At 36.8% G+C, this 17,990-nt stretch overlaps 1 protein-coding gene across 3 annotated transcripts in view; it reads right to left on the bottom strand.

Annotated features, from left to right (window-relative positions):
- Nucleotides 1-17,990, bottom strand: part of KIF20B (kinesin family member 20B) — an 85,364-nt gene that overhangs the window by 21,781 nt on the left and 45,593 nt on the right. For all 3 annotated transcript variants that reach the window (XM_055560066.1, XM_055560065.1, XM_055560067.1), the window contains exons 20-25: nucleotides 16,683-17,916; nucleotides 16,204-16,342; nucleotides 10,704-10,823; nucleotides 8,691-8,751; nucleotides 1,192-1,317; nucleotides 172-299 (exon numbers count right to left, since the gene is read on the bottom strand). In XM_055560066.1, the coding sequence (XP_055416041.1) occupies nucleotides 172-299; nucleotides 1,192-1,317; nucleotides 8,691-8,751; nucleotides 10,704-10,823; nucleotides 16,204-16,342; nucleotides 16,683-17,916 (1,808 nt within the window). The remainder of the gene's footprint in view (nucleotides 1-171; nucleotides 300-1,191; nucleotides 1,318-8,690; nucleotides 8,752-10,703; nucleotides 10,824-16,203; nucleotides 16,343-16,682; nucleotides 17,917-17,990) is intronic.

The following is a 17,990-nucleotide window of genomic DNA, read 5'->3' as shown; positions in this document are numbered from 1 at the left end:
AGGGAATCTCATCCCCATGTCATTTCAATGTGTACTGAGAAATTACATTCTAACATTTCCTAGCTATGAGTACATCCATATCTAAATTAATTATAAAATATTTACTAAATAATCTTAAGAGAAATATAATAAATATATAGATAAAATTACACATGTAGATAAAAATCATACCTGTATCTCATCTTGAAGCTTACTGAGTTTTGTATTAAGTATATCTGTGTTATCCTCAAATTCTTTATTTGAACTTTGATTGTGTTTGGCTTCCAAATTCTTGCATTTTTCCTTCCATTCTTCCAATTCTGATATGGAAATATACATTTTTTTTAAACTACATGCAAAAGTTATACTGCACAGAGATGTATGTGGCATGGGATACAGACAGGAATACAGACAGCAGAGCCCAGAAGCAGAAGATCACAGGCCAAGATACTAAATAGAACTGAGACCATTCTGGGCTTCCCTTGTAGCTCAGCTGGTAAAGAATCCACCTGTAGCACGGGAGACCTGGGTTCGATCCCTAAGCTGGGAAGATTCCCTGGAGAAGGGAAAGGCTACCCACTCCAGTATTCTGGTCTGGAGAATTCCACGGACTGTATAGTCCATGGGGTCACAAAGAGTCGGACACGACTGACAGACTTTCACACACGCATACGCACATACATACATACACACACACACACACACACACACCATTCTACAAGTTTACCAAATTCTTAGACAAGAACTACGAAAACCTCTCAATAACTCATTTAATAGTGTTCTGAGTATACAGTTTAAATGCGTGCCAATATATAGGAAACCTCATGCTCTCAAAAATTTAAAAAAAAACCCCAAAACCCACTGATGGTATTCTGAAGGATAGAATCAGAGTATTTATTGAGCTAAACATACAAGGTGATACCAATTGCTGTAGAGAGGTGAAAAAAGTTGAAAGTTTATTCTTAACATCTGGGGAACACTGCAAGCTATCATCCAGTTATTATGAAAGTGTACCGATTCCTTTTTTCAATGAGATACAACGATCTTCATCACAGTAAACCTAACAAGTGACAGGATATTCCAAAAAGGCAATAAATACTTTCTTATTATAAATTATTATAAATATTAAACCACATTAAAAAGGAAAGCAAACTAGTAAAAGAAAGAAAATGAAAAAGTATGCTTTGAAATATGTAAGCAATCTTGTTTTACCTGTGGCCAGTCTTTCGGTTTCCTCAAATTTAGCCTCAAGCACTTGATCTTGTTCTACCTGAGTTTGCTCCTGTTCTTCCAGGGTCATTTGCATGTCTTTGATTATTTTTTCTTTAACACTCAGATCTAAAAATTTAGAAAGAACATTTTAGAAATTATTAATATCTACATCTAGATATCCATATTGAAAATTAAGTTAACTTAAATAGAATATGAGTTCCACATAGACAAAACTTTGTCTCGTTCACGGCTATATTTTCAATGCCTATACCAGTACTGGCATCAATGAAGGATCAAACAAATAACTGATGTACAGATGAATGCAAGAATAAACAGAAAAGCTTTCAAATAAAATCATTTTCAATACAATTAAGTTATTAATAAAAATCATAAAACTATTATTTTACTATTCTTCACTTAACTGTGCTTTAGATACACTGTGTTTTTTATAAATTCACAGTCTGTGGCAATCCTGCATCAAGCAAGTCTATAAGCACCATTTTTCTAACAGCATTTGTTCACTTCCTGCCTCTGTATCACATTTTAATAATTCTATCATTATTGTTGTGTTTGTTATGATGACCTATGATCACTGATCTCTGATGTTACTACTGTATTTCTAGGGGGGACGCTATGAACTACAACAATGCAAGATAGTAAGATTAACCCATAAAGACTGTGCATGCTCTGACTGCTCCCATGACCAGCTATTTCCCTGTTTCTCCCTCTCCATGGACCTCCCGATTCCCTAGGACACAACAATATTGAAATTAATCCAATTAATAACACTACAGAGGCCTTTAAGTGCTCAAGTAAAAGGAAGTGTTCAAGGACAGTCACACAACTCTCACTTTAAATCAAAAGCTAGACATGAAATGATTATGTAAAGAAGGCATATCAAAAGCTGAGACTAGCCAAAAGCTAGGCCTCTTGTTCCAAACACTTAAGTTATGACTGCAAATTAAAGTTCTTCAAGAAACTTTAAAGTCCTACCCCAGTGAATATTCAAATGATAACAAAGCGAAAGAGACTTACTGCTGATATAGAGAAACTTTCAGTGGCCTGGATAGAGAAATCAAAAATAACCACAACATTCGCTTAAGCCACAGCTTAATTTAGAGCAAGGCCCTAATTCTTTCCATCTGATGAATGCTGAGGGGTAAGGAAGTTGCAGAAGCAAAGTTTCAAGCTAGCAGAGGTTAGTTCTTGAGGTTCAAGGAAAGAAGCTGTCTCCAAAACATAAAAGTGCAAGGTGAAGCAGCCAAGTGCTGACGTAGGTGCTGCCAGTTATCCAGAATATAAAACTAAACTGCTGCAATCTCATGATAAAACTTGAACAGACTCGAGTTGCTTCCTATGGAGGAGCAAAGAAAGTGGTTTCTTGAGATGGAATCTATTCTGAGTGAAAAATGTTGAAATGACAACAAAGGATTCAGAATATTACATAAACTGAGTTGATAAAGCAGTGGCAGAGCCTAAGAGGCTTGACTCTAATTCTGAAAAAATTCTACTGTGGGTAAAAAGGCATCAAACAGCAGAGCATGCTGCAGAGAAATTGTTTATGAAAGGAAGAGTCAATTGATGTGGCAAATTTCCTCATTGTCTTACTTTAAGAAACTGCCACAGCCACCCCAATCTTCAGCAACCACTACTTTGTTCAGTCAGCAGTCTTCAGCATCAACGTAAGGCTCTACTCTATCAGCAAAAGATTACAGTTCCCTGAAAGCTCAGATGATGGTTAGCATTTTTTAGCAATGAAGTATTTTTTAATTAGGTGTGAGCACTGTTTTTTTAAACATAATACTATTATGTCTTCATCTGGAAAAGGTAAAGAAGCAGATTCTCCCTTAAAGCAACCAGAAGGAACACAGTTTTGCAGATATCTTGATTTTAGCCTTATTAGACCTTTTTCAGAGTTCTGACCTCCAGAGTTGTAAGGTAATGTATTTGCATCGTTTTAAGCCATTTAACTATGTGCATGGGTGCTAAGGGCTTCCCTGGTGGCTCAGACTGTAAAGAATCTGCCTGCAGTGTGGGAGACCTGGGTTCGATCCTTGGGTTGGGAAGATCCCCTGGAGGAGGGCATGGCAACCCACTCCAGTATTCTTGCCTGCAGAATCTCACGGAAAGAGGAGCCTGGTAGGCTCTACAGTCCACAAGGTTGCAAAGAGTTAGACATGACTGAAGTGATTTAGCGTGCATGCACAGGACCAAATCTGAAACATCTCTGAGGTACATCAGTACTAATAAACACATATATTGGGATTTAGAAAAAAAAAAACCCTATATGACAAAATTTAAATTGAAAGATGCTTACTCCTTGGAAGGAAAGTTATGACCAACCTAGACAGCATATTCAAAAGCAGAGACATTACTTTGCCAACAAAGGTCTGTCTAGTCAGGGCTATGGTTTTGCCAGTGGTCATGGACGGATGTGAGAATTGGACTGTGAAGAAAGCTGAGTGCCGAAGAATTGATGCTTTTGAACTGTGGTGTTAGAGAAGACTCTTGAGAGTCCCTTGGACTGCAAGGAGATCCAACCAGTCCATTCTGAAGGAGATCAGCCCTGGGATTTCTTTGGAAGGAATGATGCTAAAGCTGAAATTCCAGTACTTTGGGCACCTCATGCGAAGAGTTGACTCATTGGAAAAGACTCTGATGCTGGGAGGGATTGGGGGCAGGAAGAAAAGGGGATGACAGAGGATGAGATGGCTGGATGGCATCAGCGACTCAATGGACATGAGTTTGAGTGAACTCCGGGAGATGGTGATGGAGAGGGAGGCCTGGCGTGCTACAATTCATGGGGTCACAAAGAGTCGGACACGACTGAACGACTGAACTGAACTGTTAATATTCTTCAACCAAAACTAAAACTAAAATTTTTACCTCCTTAAAACAATAAATTCTCAATCCCAAATTTACTTTTTTGAAAATCTCAAGTAATTATTTTTTTTGGAAAAATTTTCAAAGCAAAATATTTACTTCTAGTGTTTTTTAAACCAGCTCCTCAGGAACAACTGTGCTATTTATAACCTTACTAAAACTGTTTCTGGCCCTTTAAAAAATGACTATAATAATGGATTATAAATAATTCTAACCCTACCTGAAAGAGATAAGGAGGAAAGACTGGCTTATTGTCTTTGGTGACACAGTACCAGGGCTCACTTTCCACACCTCTTACCAAGAGGTAAGAGGTTCATGTCAGAGGTGATGAATCTATAAATGCACAGCTCAAACTCAGAGCACTAAAAGTAAACTAAAAATGACACAAATATCTAAAGATGGCTCCCTTAAAATACTTACTATAAAGTAAGCTTAAAACAAAACAATGAGAAAATATTTTGAGTAATTTTCAGTATTTCTGTTCATTGATATAAGCCACCAGGAGAATTAATGAAACAGAATTCTTTCTTAGGATTAAAGAAGTACTGGTATTCTACCCCAAATTCTTCCTTTGAAAAAGCATGATATGCAAATATATTGACTATATAATCACAATTTTATTCAAATAATCTGTTCTTCTGCTCTAAATTAGAGGGTTCAAAAAAAGGAGTTTAAGTATCTAGATAGCAATCAGTAAAGTCCCAAGACACCAATGATAACTTCACTAATGGCTATCCATCTATTTTGAAAGGCAGAAACAGTAAAAGAAAAAAGATAATTATATTCGTCACAGCCTCCAATAACTGAACTTTATTTCAAGAAAAGAGTCAAGAAATATGCAACAAATAAAACACAAAATAAAGCAAAAGGACAGGAACTAGATATTTCATCAAAGCTATCTAAAGACAGCTATGAATTATCATAGCTAAATAAATGCCTGGCAGACAATCAATCAATCAAGTGTTTAACATTCAGGGGAGAGGATCACTGAAAGCTATATAATGTCCTAGCAGGCTTCAAGGAGGAAAAGCTTAAGCATAATGTTCGAGAACAGGTTGGTTGTACAAAGAAGGGACATTGCACCAACCTGTGAAAGAAACGACATACAAATGTCATGTAAAACTCTGGATTAGAAATACTCAGTGATTGGGAATTTCACGGCAGTCCAGTGGTTAAGATCTCTCACTGCCAGGGCCCCAGGTTTGATCCCTGGTCAGGGAACTAGATACCACATTCCACAACTAAGAGTTCGCATGTCACAACTAAAGATCCCAAGTGCCACAACTAAGACCCAGGGCAGCCAAATAAATTATTTCTTTTTAAGTGAGAGAATTCACACTTCTCAATTTCAAAACTCACTAAAAGGTAAGTAACAATACTGTATGGTACTAGCATAAGGCCTGACATATAGAACAATGAAACAGAATTAAGAGTTAGGAGATAAATCCTTACATTTATGGTCAACTGATTTTCAACAAAGATGCAAAACAATGCAACAGGAGAAAGAATAGTCTTTTCACCAAATGGTGCTGGGACAACTGGATCTCCAAATGAAAAAGAATTAAGTTAGACATCTACCTCACATAATATACAAAATTATACTCAAACAGATTAATTCAAAGTGAATCAAAGACCTAAATACAACAGCTAAAAACTATAAAACCCTTAGAAGAAAACTGAGGTAACTTTAGATTAGGCAACAGGTTTTTAGACATGATACCTAAAGCATAAGCAATCAAAACAAGATAGGTAACGTCAAAATGAAAAACTTTCACTTTGTAAACATTGTAAAGCAACTATACTCCAATAAAAATTAACTTAAAAAATTAAAAACTTTTATCTATCAAAGGACACTACCCAGGAAGTGAAAAACCACCCACAGAATAGAAGAAAACATTTACCTGATAAGGGTCTAGAAGCCAGAAAATATAAAAATCACAACTCCACACACACACACACACACACACGAAAAAACAAGTGGGGGGAGGGGGCAAACAACCCAACTGCATTGTCTGAGGGGGCAACTTTTGCCCAAAATAGGCAAAGCACATTAAGGACATTAACAGACATTTCTGCAAAGAAGATATACCAATGGCCAAAACAGAAGACAAGATGCTCAATATCAGTAGGAAATGTAAATCAAAACAACAAACAGGACTTACTGTGTGGTCCAATGGTTAAGAATCTGCCTTGCAATGCAGGAGATATGGTTTCAATTCCTGGTCAGGAAACTAAGATCCTACATGCTGTGGACCAACAAAGTCCACCTGTCTAAACTACGAAGCCTGTTCTGTGGAGCCTGTGCCCACAACTAGAGAAGCTGTGCACCAGAACAAAAGATCTCAAAGACACAATGACGATCCCATGCTGCTGCTGCTGCTGCTAAGTCACTTCAGTCATGTCCAACTCTGTGTGACCCCATAGACGGCAGTCCACCAGGCTCCCCCATCCCTGGGATTCTCCAGGCAAGAACACTGGAGTGGGTTGCCATTTCCCTCTCCAATGCATGAAAGTGAAAAGGGAAAGTGAAGTTGCTCAGTTGTGTCCGACTCTTAGCGACCATAGACTGCAGCCTACCAGGCTCCTCCGTCCATGGGATTTTCCAGGCAAAAGTACTGGAGTGGGGTGCCATTGCCTTCTCTGGGAAGATCCCATGGACCACAACTAAGACTTGCTGCAGCTGAATAAATAAGTGAACCAAAATGACATACTCCTTTATACCCACCAGCATGTCAGGGGAAAAATTTATGTCTACTCCCTGTGAATATGACCTTACTTGGAAAAAGAGTCTTTGCAGAAGTAATCAAGTTCAGAATAAGGTCATACTGGATTAGTGTACCTGAATGCAAAGTTGCTTCAGTAGTGTCCAACTTTTTGCGACCCCATGAACTGCAGTCCACCAGGCTCCTCTGTCCATGGGGTTCTCCAGGCAAGAATACTGGAGTGGGTTGCTCCAGTGGGAAGTCCCAGGGGATCTTCCCAACCCAAGGGTGCAGTCTATGTCTCTTGCATTGCAGGTGGATTCTTAACAGCTGAGCCATTGGGGAACTCCTTTTACTGGATTACAGTGGGCCCTGCTGCTGCTGCTAAGTCACGTCAGTCGTGTCTGACTCTGTGCGACTCCATAGACGGCAGCCCACCAGGCTCCCCCGTCCCTGGGATTCTCCGGGCAAAAACACTGGAGTGGGTTGCCATTTCCCTCTTCAATGCATGAAAGTGAAAAGTGAAAGTGAAGTCACTCAGTCGTGTCCGACTCTTCGCGACCCCATGGACTGCAGCCTACCAGGCTCCTCAGCCCACGGGATTTCCCAGGCAAGAGTACTGGAGTGGGGTGCCATCACCTTCTCCACAGTGCGCCCTAATTCAACATAATTGGTGTCCTTGTAAGAAAAGGGAAGTCTGTATGGCAACAGATAGGGAGAAGAAACACACTCAGAGGGAAGATGTCTATGTTAAGATAAAACCAAACTGGAGTTCTGATGGAAGCATGAATGGAGAGTGATTGCTAATCAGTACAGCATTTCTTTCTAGGGTGATGAAAATACTCTGGAATTATATAGTGGTAGTGGTTGTACAAGTTTGTGAATATACTAAAACCTATCAAACTGTACACTTTTAAAGGGTAAATTTTATGGTTTGTATATCTCAATTTAAAAACTCAATAAGATACCTAGGTAAATGGCATTCAGTATTTAAATAGAACTTTAGAAGCCAGGGAAGCCCTTAAGAGCTAAAAATGTACTTTTTGGCTTGTCAGACAATGTCTAATACAAAGTTAAAATCACAAAGGTGAAGGAACTCAACAGTGAAAACAAAGACAAAAAAGATAATGATGCCTTATTCAGGAAATCTGTCACAGCGGCTAAGGTCCATTATGAGAGAAAGGCAGTAACCAGAAGAATAGATCACAAAAGCCAAGGTAAAAGAGTTTCAAAAAGGCAGAAGCGACACATCACCTTTATACTTAGAAAAAATACTCTTATATAATTAATACTACTTAAAAAACAAAAACGAGAGAAAACGAATTGACGATTAAAAAATAAAGGAAAGGACGGATTGCAAAAACCAAAAAGATCCGACACTATGTAGGTTACAAGTGGCCTGGATGAAAGTTTAGAGAGAACGGAGAAGATGGAAGATTAAGAGCACTCAAAATGGGCCTACACCACACATCTCAATATATGGCCAAGAAATAAAATATTAAAATATGAAAGAAACTATATTCTGGTTCAAAGAATGTTTTATAGAATAGCCAAGATCTATTCACACCTGACAACAATGACAAAGGAACTAAAATAAAGGAAAATTCCAAAAATATTATGGAAATATGAGATGCTTATGGGGCAATGGCCTAAAAGGGTAGGAAAAATAAGATTCTGTAGGGACATATATTTTCACATCCAAGTTACTGATCCAAATTAGTCCCTCTTCATTGATAAACTTCAGGGTGGTTAAGTTACTCTTGAGAATCAATGCTTTTCTCTTTTGATAAAGTTACATTTTATGTTGCCCTTATTTCACTTCAAAATTTTCAAAGGAAAATGATGAACCAATTGTTATTCTAGCTACTTATTTTTCAGTCTTTTTAGTACTGGAAGAAGAGTTTTGTTTCTGACCTTTGCACACTCTCTCATACTGTTGTATAGCTTCTTCCACTTTTTGATTATTTAACTGCTCCTGCAAAATGAAAGAACATGAAATGCAAGTGAAACTTAATTATACGCCAATATTTAATAGTGGGATTTGAACAGGGTTTATTATTAACTTTGAAATCCATCTCCTAGAAGGCTAAGTCTTAAGCTTCCAAGTTTGTTCCACCTCAGAGTAAAGGTGAGAGTGATAGTAAGAAAAAATAAAACAAAAACAACCCCCTCCAACTTTATACCTTTAATCTACCTCAAAAATGCCAAATCATCTTCTTCACTCAACATTTTAAGCTAGCATATATGTTCTCTTACACAACACAAAAAGCATAAAGGGGAAGAAATATATTTAATATGGGAACAACAAAGTAAACCATAAATAAATTCTTTATCAAGTAAACTCAAGATGCAGAAAAAATAGGGCCCCCACATCCCCTATATGTAGAAAGTAGCTGGAAGGTTTGAAAAAGACACAACATTAATTTATGAACACTGGAAATAGTTTTAACCTGTCTGGTAATCTAACCTTCCATCTGGAGCTGGAAGGATGGTGAAGAGACAATGAAAGAAAACGAGGGAGGAACTATGGAGGTGGATGGACAGAGACGGATGGAAACACAGAGAACTACAAAGGTTGATGGACAGGGACAAAACAGACTGGAAACAGCACTACAGAGATGGACCCACAGAAAGGCAACAGAGAACCAAGGAGGTGGACGGACAGGGTGGAAACAGACGGAGAATGATGGAGGTAGACAGATGGAAAGCGACTGAGGCGGATGTAGAATGATGCAGGTAGCATGACACAACTGAAACAGAGAACAAGGGATGGTGGACAGAAACAGACGGACAATGGCAGAAGTGGGTGACCAGAGACCCGAACGCTGAGAACAACACAGGCTGTTAACAGAGAACGATGGCGGTGGTCGGACAGGACAGCAGCAGATGGAGAGCAACAGAGGTAGGCAGATGGGGACAGAAATAGACGGAGAACAAAAGCGGTGGTCAAAGGTGGTCCGACAGTGAGGAAAGCGCCTAGTCGGTGTCTGGTTACACAAGGGTGCACTATAAACAAAATTTCCATCTGTTTTGACACCTCACCACTCCTTTGGATTGATGCTCAAATCATTTATCGCCAAGTACTCATAGCTATTCCTCAAAGTCCCCTAAAGATCCCTAAGGTGTTGGAATCATGAACTAATTGTCTTCTTGAAAGTAGGATTTTAACAGCTTTTTCCCCCTAAAGGCCTCCAAACATCTCTTGAAAACGTGACTATTGTTCTGCAGGTGCAGGGAACATGATGGCGGACTAAGACATCCCCCTGAAACTGGGCTCCCAAGGCCTGGGAATCTCCCCTAAACCCGGGGCTGCGGGGCCCTTCCCTGACAGCAAATGCAAATGCATCTTTGGAGCAATTCCAGCTATTCTAGGCACCTTGACCAGACAACTGGGCTGGGTTTACCACCTAAGAGTCCTGAGTTGTGATAAACATTTTAAGGCAGGAGAAAAAAAAAAGAAAAATTTTTTTCAAACATAAAATTCTCTGTGCCCACCTCCTACCCTATTTTAACTGTGCATTATGCACTGGCATTAACCCCTCCTTAGAAGACACAGGAATGCCTGCTGGATGGTAAAAAGCTATTTTCTCCTGGTGCCAGCAAGGTAACTCCTTAGGAGATAACCTTCCTTCTTATGGTCAAAGGGGCCATGATTACCCCCTACTCACTTTATACTGCACATCTGAGTACTGTAAATTGTCAACAATATATCATTTAATGTATAACCCTTTGTCTCAAAAAGTATGCAACTCTGCTTTGACCTCTAATGGGTAGAACAGTCCTAAGAGCTTTCTGAAAGACTGTCTCCCAGGTTACAATCCTCCGATTATCCATTTCTTACTTAAAAAATATATATATACATTTAATTAAACACTAAAATATACCAACAGAATCTACTTAAATCATCTTTAAAAACAAAACTGTTACCTTAAGTTGCTGAATGGTTCGCTGTTTCATATCTATTTCCTGAGAATACTGGTTTTTCTTTTTCTCCAGTTCATTAATTTTAATCCTCAACAATTTCTCCTCATCACGCATTACAGAGATCTACAAAGTAATAAATCAAATTAAGTATTTCTAAAAATATTAATTGCTTTTGTTGTTTAAAATTCAAGGCCACTGTTTCAAAGATTAATGTCCTTTTAAGAGCATTAGAAAAATTACAGATTCCAACATACATGATGTAACTCAAATTATCAGAATCTCAAACTCTGTAAATGCTCCCAAAAAAGACTCAGAATAGTCCCATGCATGCAAGAGGGAAATCATTATCATGGAAAAATCAATAGAGATACTCTAGGGGAAAAATACTGACTCTGATTTCCAAGATTTATTAAGTAATATGATCCAGTAATATAAGAAGTTACTTAACAGCTAATAATGGCATGTAGAGGATGAAAACAGAACAATTACAAGATCAAAAAGTACCCGTACAAGGGAAGGTCAATTGATTTTTGGTGTTACGGGTAACTTAATCCTACAAACCTATTAAAGAAATCAAAAAGCACTTTGAATTAGTACACAAACCTGAAAGGAAAAGAGGGGAGAAGGAGAGAAGGGAGAGAAGGGAAAGGGATAAGCAGAGAAAACATGCAATCAAAGTATATTTTTAGGCCAATTTTCAAGATACCCAGGGATCTCATAAACCAAAGAAAATTAACTGAACAAAGTTCCCCTTCATAAAAATTATAGAGATACCATAATAATAGTAGTTCTCTGGTTTCAGGTGATTTTTACATTTCTTTTTAGTTTTCCTGTATGTTCCATAATTACTATAGAAAACATATATTCCTTTTATAATCATACACTAATAAAATTTAACTTTATATATTATTTTGTTCAAAAACAAGGGACTTCCACTAATAAACACCATCTTCATCAATTTTAAAGAAATAAACTGTCTGCCAATAATATAGAGACTATGTATTACACCAAGATGCACATAAGGACTGCTTCCGCTTCCATCCTGCCTCTAACACTGGACAAGTTATTTCTCTTAATGCCTATTTCCCTAGTCATAAAATGGAAGCTAAATTTTGTCCCTATGCCTAACATTGTATGAAAATTAAATGAGATGATACATGGAAATTCAGAACAATGAAAGACAGAAAACACTCTTAATTCTCGCCCTTAGAGTAATGTTAGTTATCTGCACAATAAAACATTATTTAAAAAGAGATACCACCTAAAACTATGAAAAAAAAAATCTTAAAATTAGATCACATTTTAAAAGCAGTATTTATATATCAGATCAGATCAGATCAGTCGTTCAGTCGTGTCCGACTCTTTGCGACCCCATGAATCCAAGCACACCAGGCCTCCCTGTCCATCACCAACTCCCAGAGTTCACCCAGACTCATGTCCATCGAGTCAGTGATGCCATCCAGCCATCTCATCCTCTGTCTTCCCCTTCTCCTCCAGCTCCCAATCCCTCCCAGCATCAGAGTCTTTTCCAATGAGTCAACTCTTCGCATGAGGTGGCCAAAGTACTGGAGTTTCAGCTTCAGCATCATTCCTTCCAAAGAAATCCCACGGCTGATCTCCTTCAGAATGGACTGGTTGGATCTCCTTGCAGTCCAAGGGACTCTCAAGAGTCTTCTCCAACACCACAGTTTAAAAGCATCAATTCTTCAGCACTCAGCCTTCTTCACAGTCCAAGTCTCACATCCATACATGACCACAGGAAAAACCATAGCCTTGACTAGACAAACCTTTGTTGGCAAAGTAATGTCTCTGCTTTTGAATATGCTATCTAGGTTGGTCATAACTTTCCTTCCAAGAAGTAAGCGTCTTTTAATTTCATGGCTGCAGTCACCATCTGCAGTGATTTTGGAGCCCAGAAAAATAAAGTCTGACACTGTTTCCACTGTTTCCCCATCTATTTCCCATGAAGTGATGGGACCAGATGCCATGATCTTCGTTTTCTGAATGTTGAGTTTTAAGCCAACTTTTTCACTCTCCACTTTCACCTTCATCAAGAGGCTTTTTAGTTCCTCTTCACTTTCTGCCATAAGGGTTGTGTCATCTGCATATCGGGGGTTATTGATATTTCTCCCAGCAATCTTGATTCCAGCTTGTGTTTCTTCCAGTCCAGTGTTTCTCATGATGTACTCTGCATATAAGTTAAATAAACAGGCTAACAATATACAGCCTTGACATACTCCTTTTCCTATTTGGAACCAGTCTGTTGTTCCATGTCCAGTTCTAACTGTTGCTTCCTGACCTGCATACAAATTTCTCAAGAGGCAGATCAGGTGTTCTGGTATTCCCATCTCTTTCAGAATTTTCCACAGTTTATTGTCATCCACACAGTCAAAGGCTTTGGCATAGTCAATAAAGCAGAAATAGATGCTTTTCTGGAACTCTCTTGCTTTTTCCATGATCCAGCAGATGTTGGCAATCTGATCTCTGGTTCCTCTGCCTTTTCTAAAACCAACTTGAACATCAGGAAGTTCACGGTTCACGTATTGCTGAAGCCTGGCTTGGAGAATTTTAAGCATTACTTTACTACCATGTGAGATGAGTGCAATTGTGTGGTAGTTTGAGCATTCTTTGGCATTGCCTTTTTTTGGGATTGGAATGAAAACTGACCTCTTCCAGTCCTGTGGCCACTGCTGAATTTTCCAAATTTGCTGGCATATTGAGTGCAGCACTTTCACAGCATCATCTTTCAGGATCTGGAACAGTTCAACTGGAATTCTATCACCTACACTAGCTTTGTTCGTAGTGATGCTTTCTAAGGCCCACTTGACTTCACATTCCAGGATGTCTGGCTCTAGGTCAGTGATCACACCATCGTGATTATCTGGGTTGTGAAGATCTTTTTTGTACAATTCTTCTGTGTATTCTTGCCATCTCTTTTTAATATCTTCTGCTTCTGTTAGGTATAGCTGATCCCAGTTATAAAAATAAAAACACACAAGCACATAGAGTAACTATTTTACATATCTGGAGATGGAGGGTGTCTCCCAAGTCATAGTGGGAGCTTCTCTTTACCAGTACAGGCCTAACAGTCATGAAAATTATAATTTATTTGATCAAAAAGTTCACACCCATTCTTTTCATTCATTTTTAATTTACATTAATGCTATATTATTGTCAGTTTTCTTATGCTACCTAAAAAAATTATTCAAGGACTTCAAATGCTGGATAAAAAAGTTTTAAATCTTTTTAAAAGTACTGAGGAACTAACAAAAAAATAAATATTGAGATAACAGGAAAAAATTAAGTGAAAAACTAATCACAGAAATAAGTGTAACACTGACTGGCTTTCATAGAAAGAGGAGGCCTGACTTTCAACAAGTAAGCTAGAAGGTATTTGCAATATATTTTATAAGAATTAGAACCAAGGACTTCCCTGGTGGGAAATGGTTAAGAATTACTGGTGGAAACTAGAGAAAGCTCGCGCAGCAATGAAGACTCTGCACAGCCAAAAATAAATAAATAAACAAAAAATTTTTTAAAAAAGAATCAGACACAAGGATAAAGAAATCCAACACAATAATAATTTTTAAAAGGACAGAAAAATTAAAAGAAAATATGGACAAATGTATTTCACAAAGTGAAAACTAGAATAGACATATAGTGAATAAAAACAGACACTGTGAGGAATACAACTTAAAACCATAAGATACCCCTTTATCTCCTGACCCAACAATTCCACCCCATGCTCTACAAATTCTTGTACACGTATACCTAGGGCATGTTTAAAATAGGATCACTCTTTCTTCTAAGAGCAAAGAATGAAAACAATCTAAATGGTCAAGAGACTAGATAACTAAATTGTATAGTCACACACACTTCGGAACATTACACAGCAGTGAAAGTGATTAACTATAACCATACATAACTGACTCTCAGGAATATGATGTGGATAATGTCTCAGAACACAATTAATGTGTAGAAATAAAAAATATATGTATAGTTTAACTTACATTTTTAACAGATCTAAAAAAAAGACAAATACAAAACATTCATTATATTAACTTCACTGGGGATAGGAAACAAAAAATGGATAAGACCCACAAACATATGCAATGTGAATATTCTTCAGACCTTAGCATTTAAGTATTCTTTTGTAACTAACTCTAAGTAATGAAAAATATTTAAAATTATTTCAACTTTTAAAAATGGTCTAATTATGATATAAAATACAGCAGTCATAAAAGAAAAATAAATTGCTCCAAGGGAAAAAAGCACCATAATCAAAATCAAGAAAAATGGCAAGATAGGGGTCAGGTACAGGGGTTATCCACAATTAATATCCTTAAAAAGTTAATTTCCTAAATATATAAGCTCCCATAAAGCAATAACAATTAAAAAAAAACCTAAACTTAAACAAAGAATATGACTACTCAGACCACAGGAGAAAAAAAAATTAAATTGTAAACCAAAAAATGTTCATTCTAATTAAAAATATGCAAGTTAGAATTATAGTTGAGATATATTATTTACATGTCAAGTTAGCAGATATCAAAGAAATAATGATAAAATACTACTTTGTGGATAAGAGTATAGAAAAAAATACTTTCTTATACATTAGTTCTGGTGAGTAAATTGGCATAATCTCTAAAAAGCATAATAAATATCAAAATGTACAAACCAGTGACACATAAATTCCACTTTTAGGAATTTATTTCACAGGAAGACTTACAAAAGTTCAAAATGACATCACTGCATCATTAACTGGAAATTACCTTAATTGTTCAACAACAGGGGACTCATTAACCATAAATACATGTTCCTAGTCATTAAAAAAGTCACCTGGAAACTCTTTATATCTTGAGATGGAGAGACAGTCAAGATACACCATGTGAAGAAAAACAAGGTTCACATAGTGTTTATTGGAGGTTTCCATTTTTTAACAGGAAGAGAAGGAAGGAACAGAGGAAGACAGAGAAGTGAAGAAAAAACAATTATTGGTAACATCTGATTCCTTGGTGGGAGCTTGACGGCCTCTCCCCCTCACTATACACACTCATCTGATTCCTTGGTGGGAGCTTGACGGCCTCTCCCCCTCACTACATACACTTTCATGTGTTTTACATTTGGAACCATGTGCACGTATTTCCTATTTTTAAAATCCAATTATAATAAAAGCTTGTCACAACTGCACTACATACTCTCCTCCATACAATCTGTAAACAGAAGTTTACTTTTTATTTTTGGGGGAGACTTGCGCTTAGTCCTTAAAAGAAAAAAAAGGTTCTAATCTTATATAAGGCACGTATTTTTCTTACTATTAGACATTCTTTGGTTTGTTTAAGCTGACTAAATTTTTGGTGAAATAATAGATCTCATCATTTAAAAAAAAATCATGGAGTTGACAACTGTTCTGGTCAATACTAAAATTAGTGTCTAAACATGATATATAAGGAAAACAATGATTATCATTTAAATTGGCCACACAACTTTTCAAATAACTAACCTCTTTCTGTACTTGCTCAATCTGCTTTTTGGCATCGGCCAGTTTCTCTTTGAGCTCAGCATAATCTTCTTCCTTCCTCTGAAGATCAGCTTTCAGATTCTGGGTAAGAGCAGTGCTTGCAGAGAGCTCCTCTTTCAACCTAAAAATCAAAAATCACTTTCCTATAGTGATATATCACTAATCACTTAGGATCATATGTGTGACCAGTAACCTACAAAATTAGATCTTTTCACAAATTTGGAATGTCCATAGCATGAATGAGTACTTCAAGGAGGATTTCAGGAGATTTTATAAACAGAACTCTGCATGTAAATAACATTCAGTCCCAAGGATTTATACCAAGTTCAAGTTCTTCTCTCAACATACATGCTATATTTAACCAGATTAAGTTATGCCCACCTAAATTCTTTAAAAGCTATATGGAAAAATCAATAAAAGAAATGCAAATTTTTAAAACCTTTTAAAAACGTTTAGCTTACTTTTCTGTTTCTTGCCAGTTTGTTTCCTTTTCTTCTTCCTTTAATTGAAGTGAATGTTTAGCATCTTGCAAATTTTTTGTTAATTGCATGATTTCTTCTTTCAATTTGACTTCCCTTTCACTTAAATCTCTGGCATTTTGGATAGAATCTTTAAGATTTGCTTGACATTCATTCAGATTTCTTTCTTGCTTTAAAATGATAGATTCCTTTTCCATAATTTCTTGTTCTAACTTGGCTGAATGGCTACATTCATCTTTCTGAGTTTCTAACATCGCTTCAAGTTCCTTTATTTTCACCTTATAGCAAGTAACATCTTGCATAAGTTCTGAAAGTGCTCTCTTTCCTTCCACTACATGCTGTACTTCAATATCAAGACTAATGGTTTTTTCTTGCACTTCTTCCTTCAGCTGCTGTATAAGACTATCTTTTTCTTTTAGTAAATCATCTTGATTCTTTTTCTCCCTCTCCTCTATTTTTAGTCTATTGTTTTCATTTGTATAGTCTTTTACTTCTGCCTGTAATTTTTCAATTTGTTGTTCTAGTTCCTCAATCTGATGGGTTTTTTTGGAGGAAGTCTTTACAATCTCTTTACATTCTTCCCAAATGGCTTCAACAGTAGAGTGGAAAGACCTTTCCCTACTAAGTTCTTGAATACCATGTTCTTTAACCTGCTTACTTATCAAATAATCATTATCCAAATGATGTAACTGTGTATTCGGCAAATTATCTTCTTGAGAACAACTGGACAGATCCCTGAGATTGAGTAAATCTATGTTTGCGATTTGAGAAACTGAATCAAGTCTACGCAGTTCATCTATTTTTGCTTGCATTAATTTTATTTGTGAAACGTAGTTTGTGATGTTTCGTCTAGCAGTTTCTATCTTCTCTGACAATTTCATGATCCTTTCCTTCTGTTCTTGATTTATACTTTTCTGCACATGTAATTCAGAAATCACATTGTCATAACTTGACTGAATTTGTTGGACCTCTATACTAAAGCCTAAACTTTTTTTTTCAGAAGAAAGTTCCTGCTGCAAACTAACAATCTGTTTATTTAATTCTGTTTTTTCTTCCTTTTCATTTTTAAGTTCATTCTCAATGGTGAGTAAACGTGTTTTTAGCTCTTCATTATTTTCTTGTAGAACTCTAATGTTTTCCTCATCTGAAATGCTCTCTTGTATTTCTTCACTTTTCTTTTGGTCTTCAGTGATAGCTGGACTAGCATGTGTAAGTCCTTTAAAAAAAATATATATACATTATTAATCTTGCAAATCTTAATAAAATCTAAGTTACCATATAAGCCAATAT

The sequence above is a fragment of the Bubalus kerabau genome, chromosome 22 (genome assembly GCF_029407905.1).
Source record: "Bubalus kerabau isolate K-KA32 ecotype Philippines breed swamp buffalo chromosome 22, PCC_UOA_SB_1v2, whole genome shotgun sequence".
In the NCBI taxonomy this organism is placed as follows: domain Eukaryota; kingdom Metazoa; phylum Chordata; class Mammalia; order Artiodactyla; family Bovidae; genus Bubalus; species Bubalus kerabau.
This window is presented reverse-complemented; position numbering and strand designations above follow the sequence as displayed.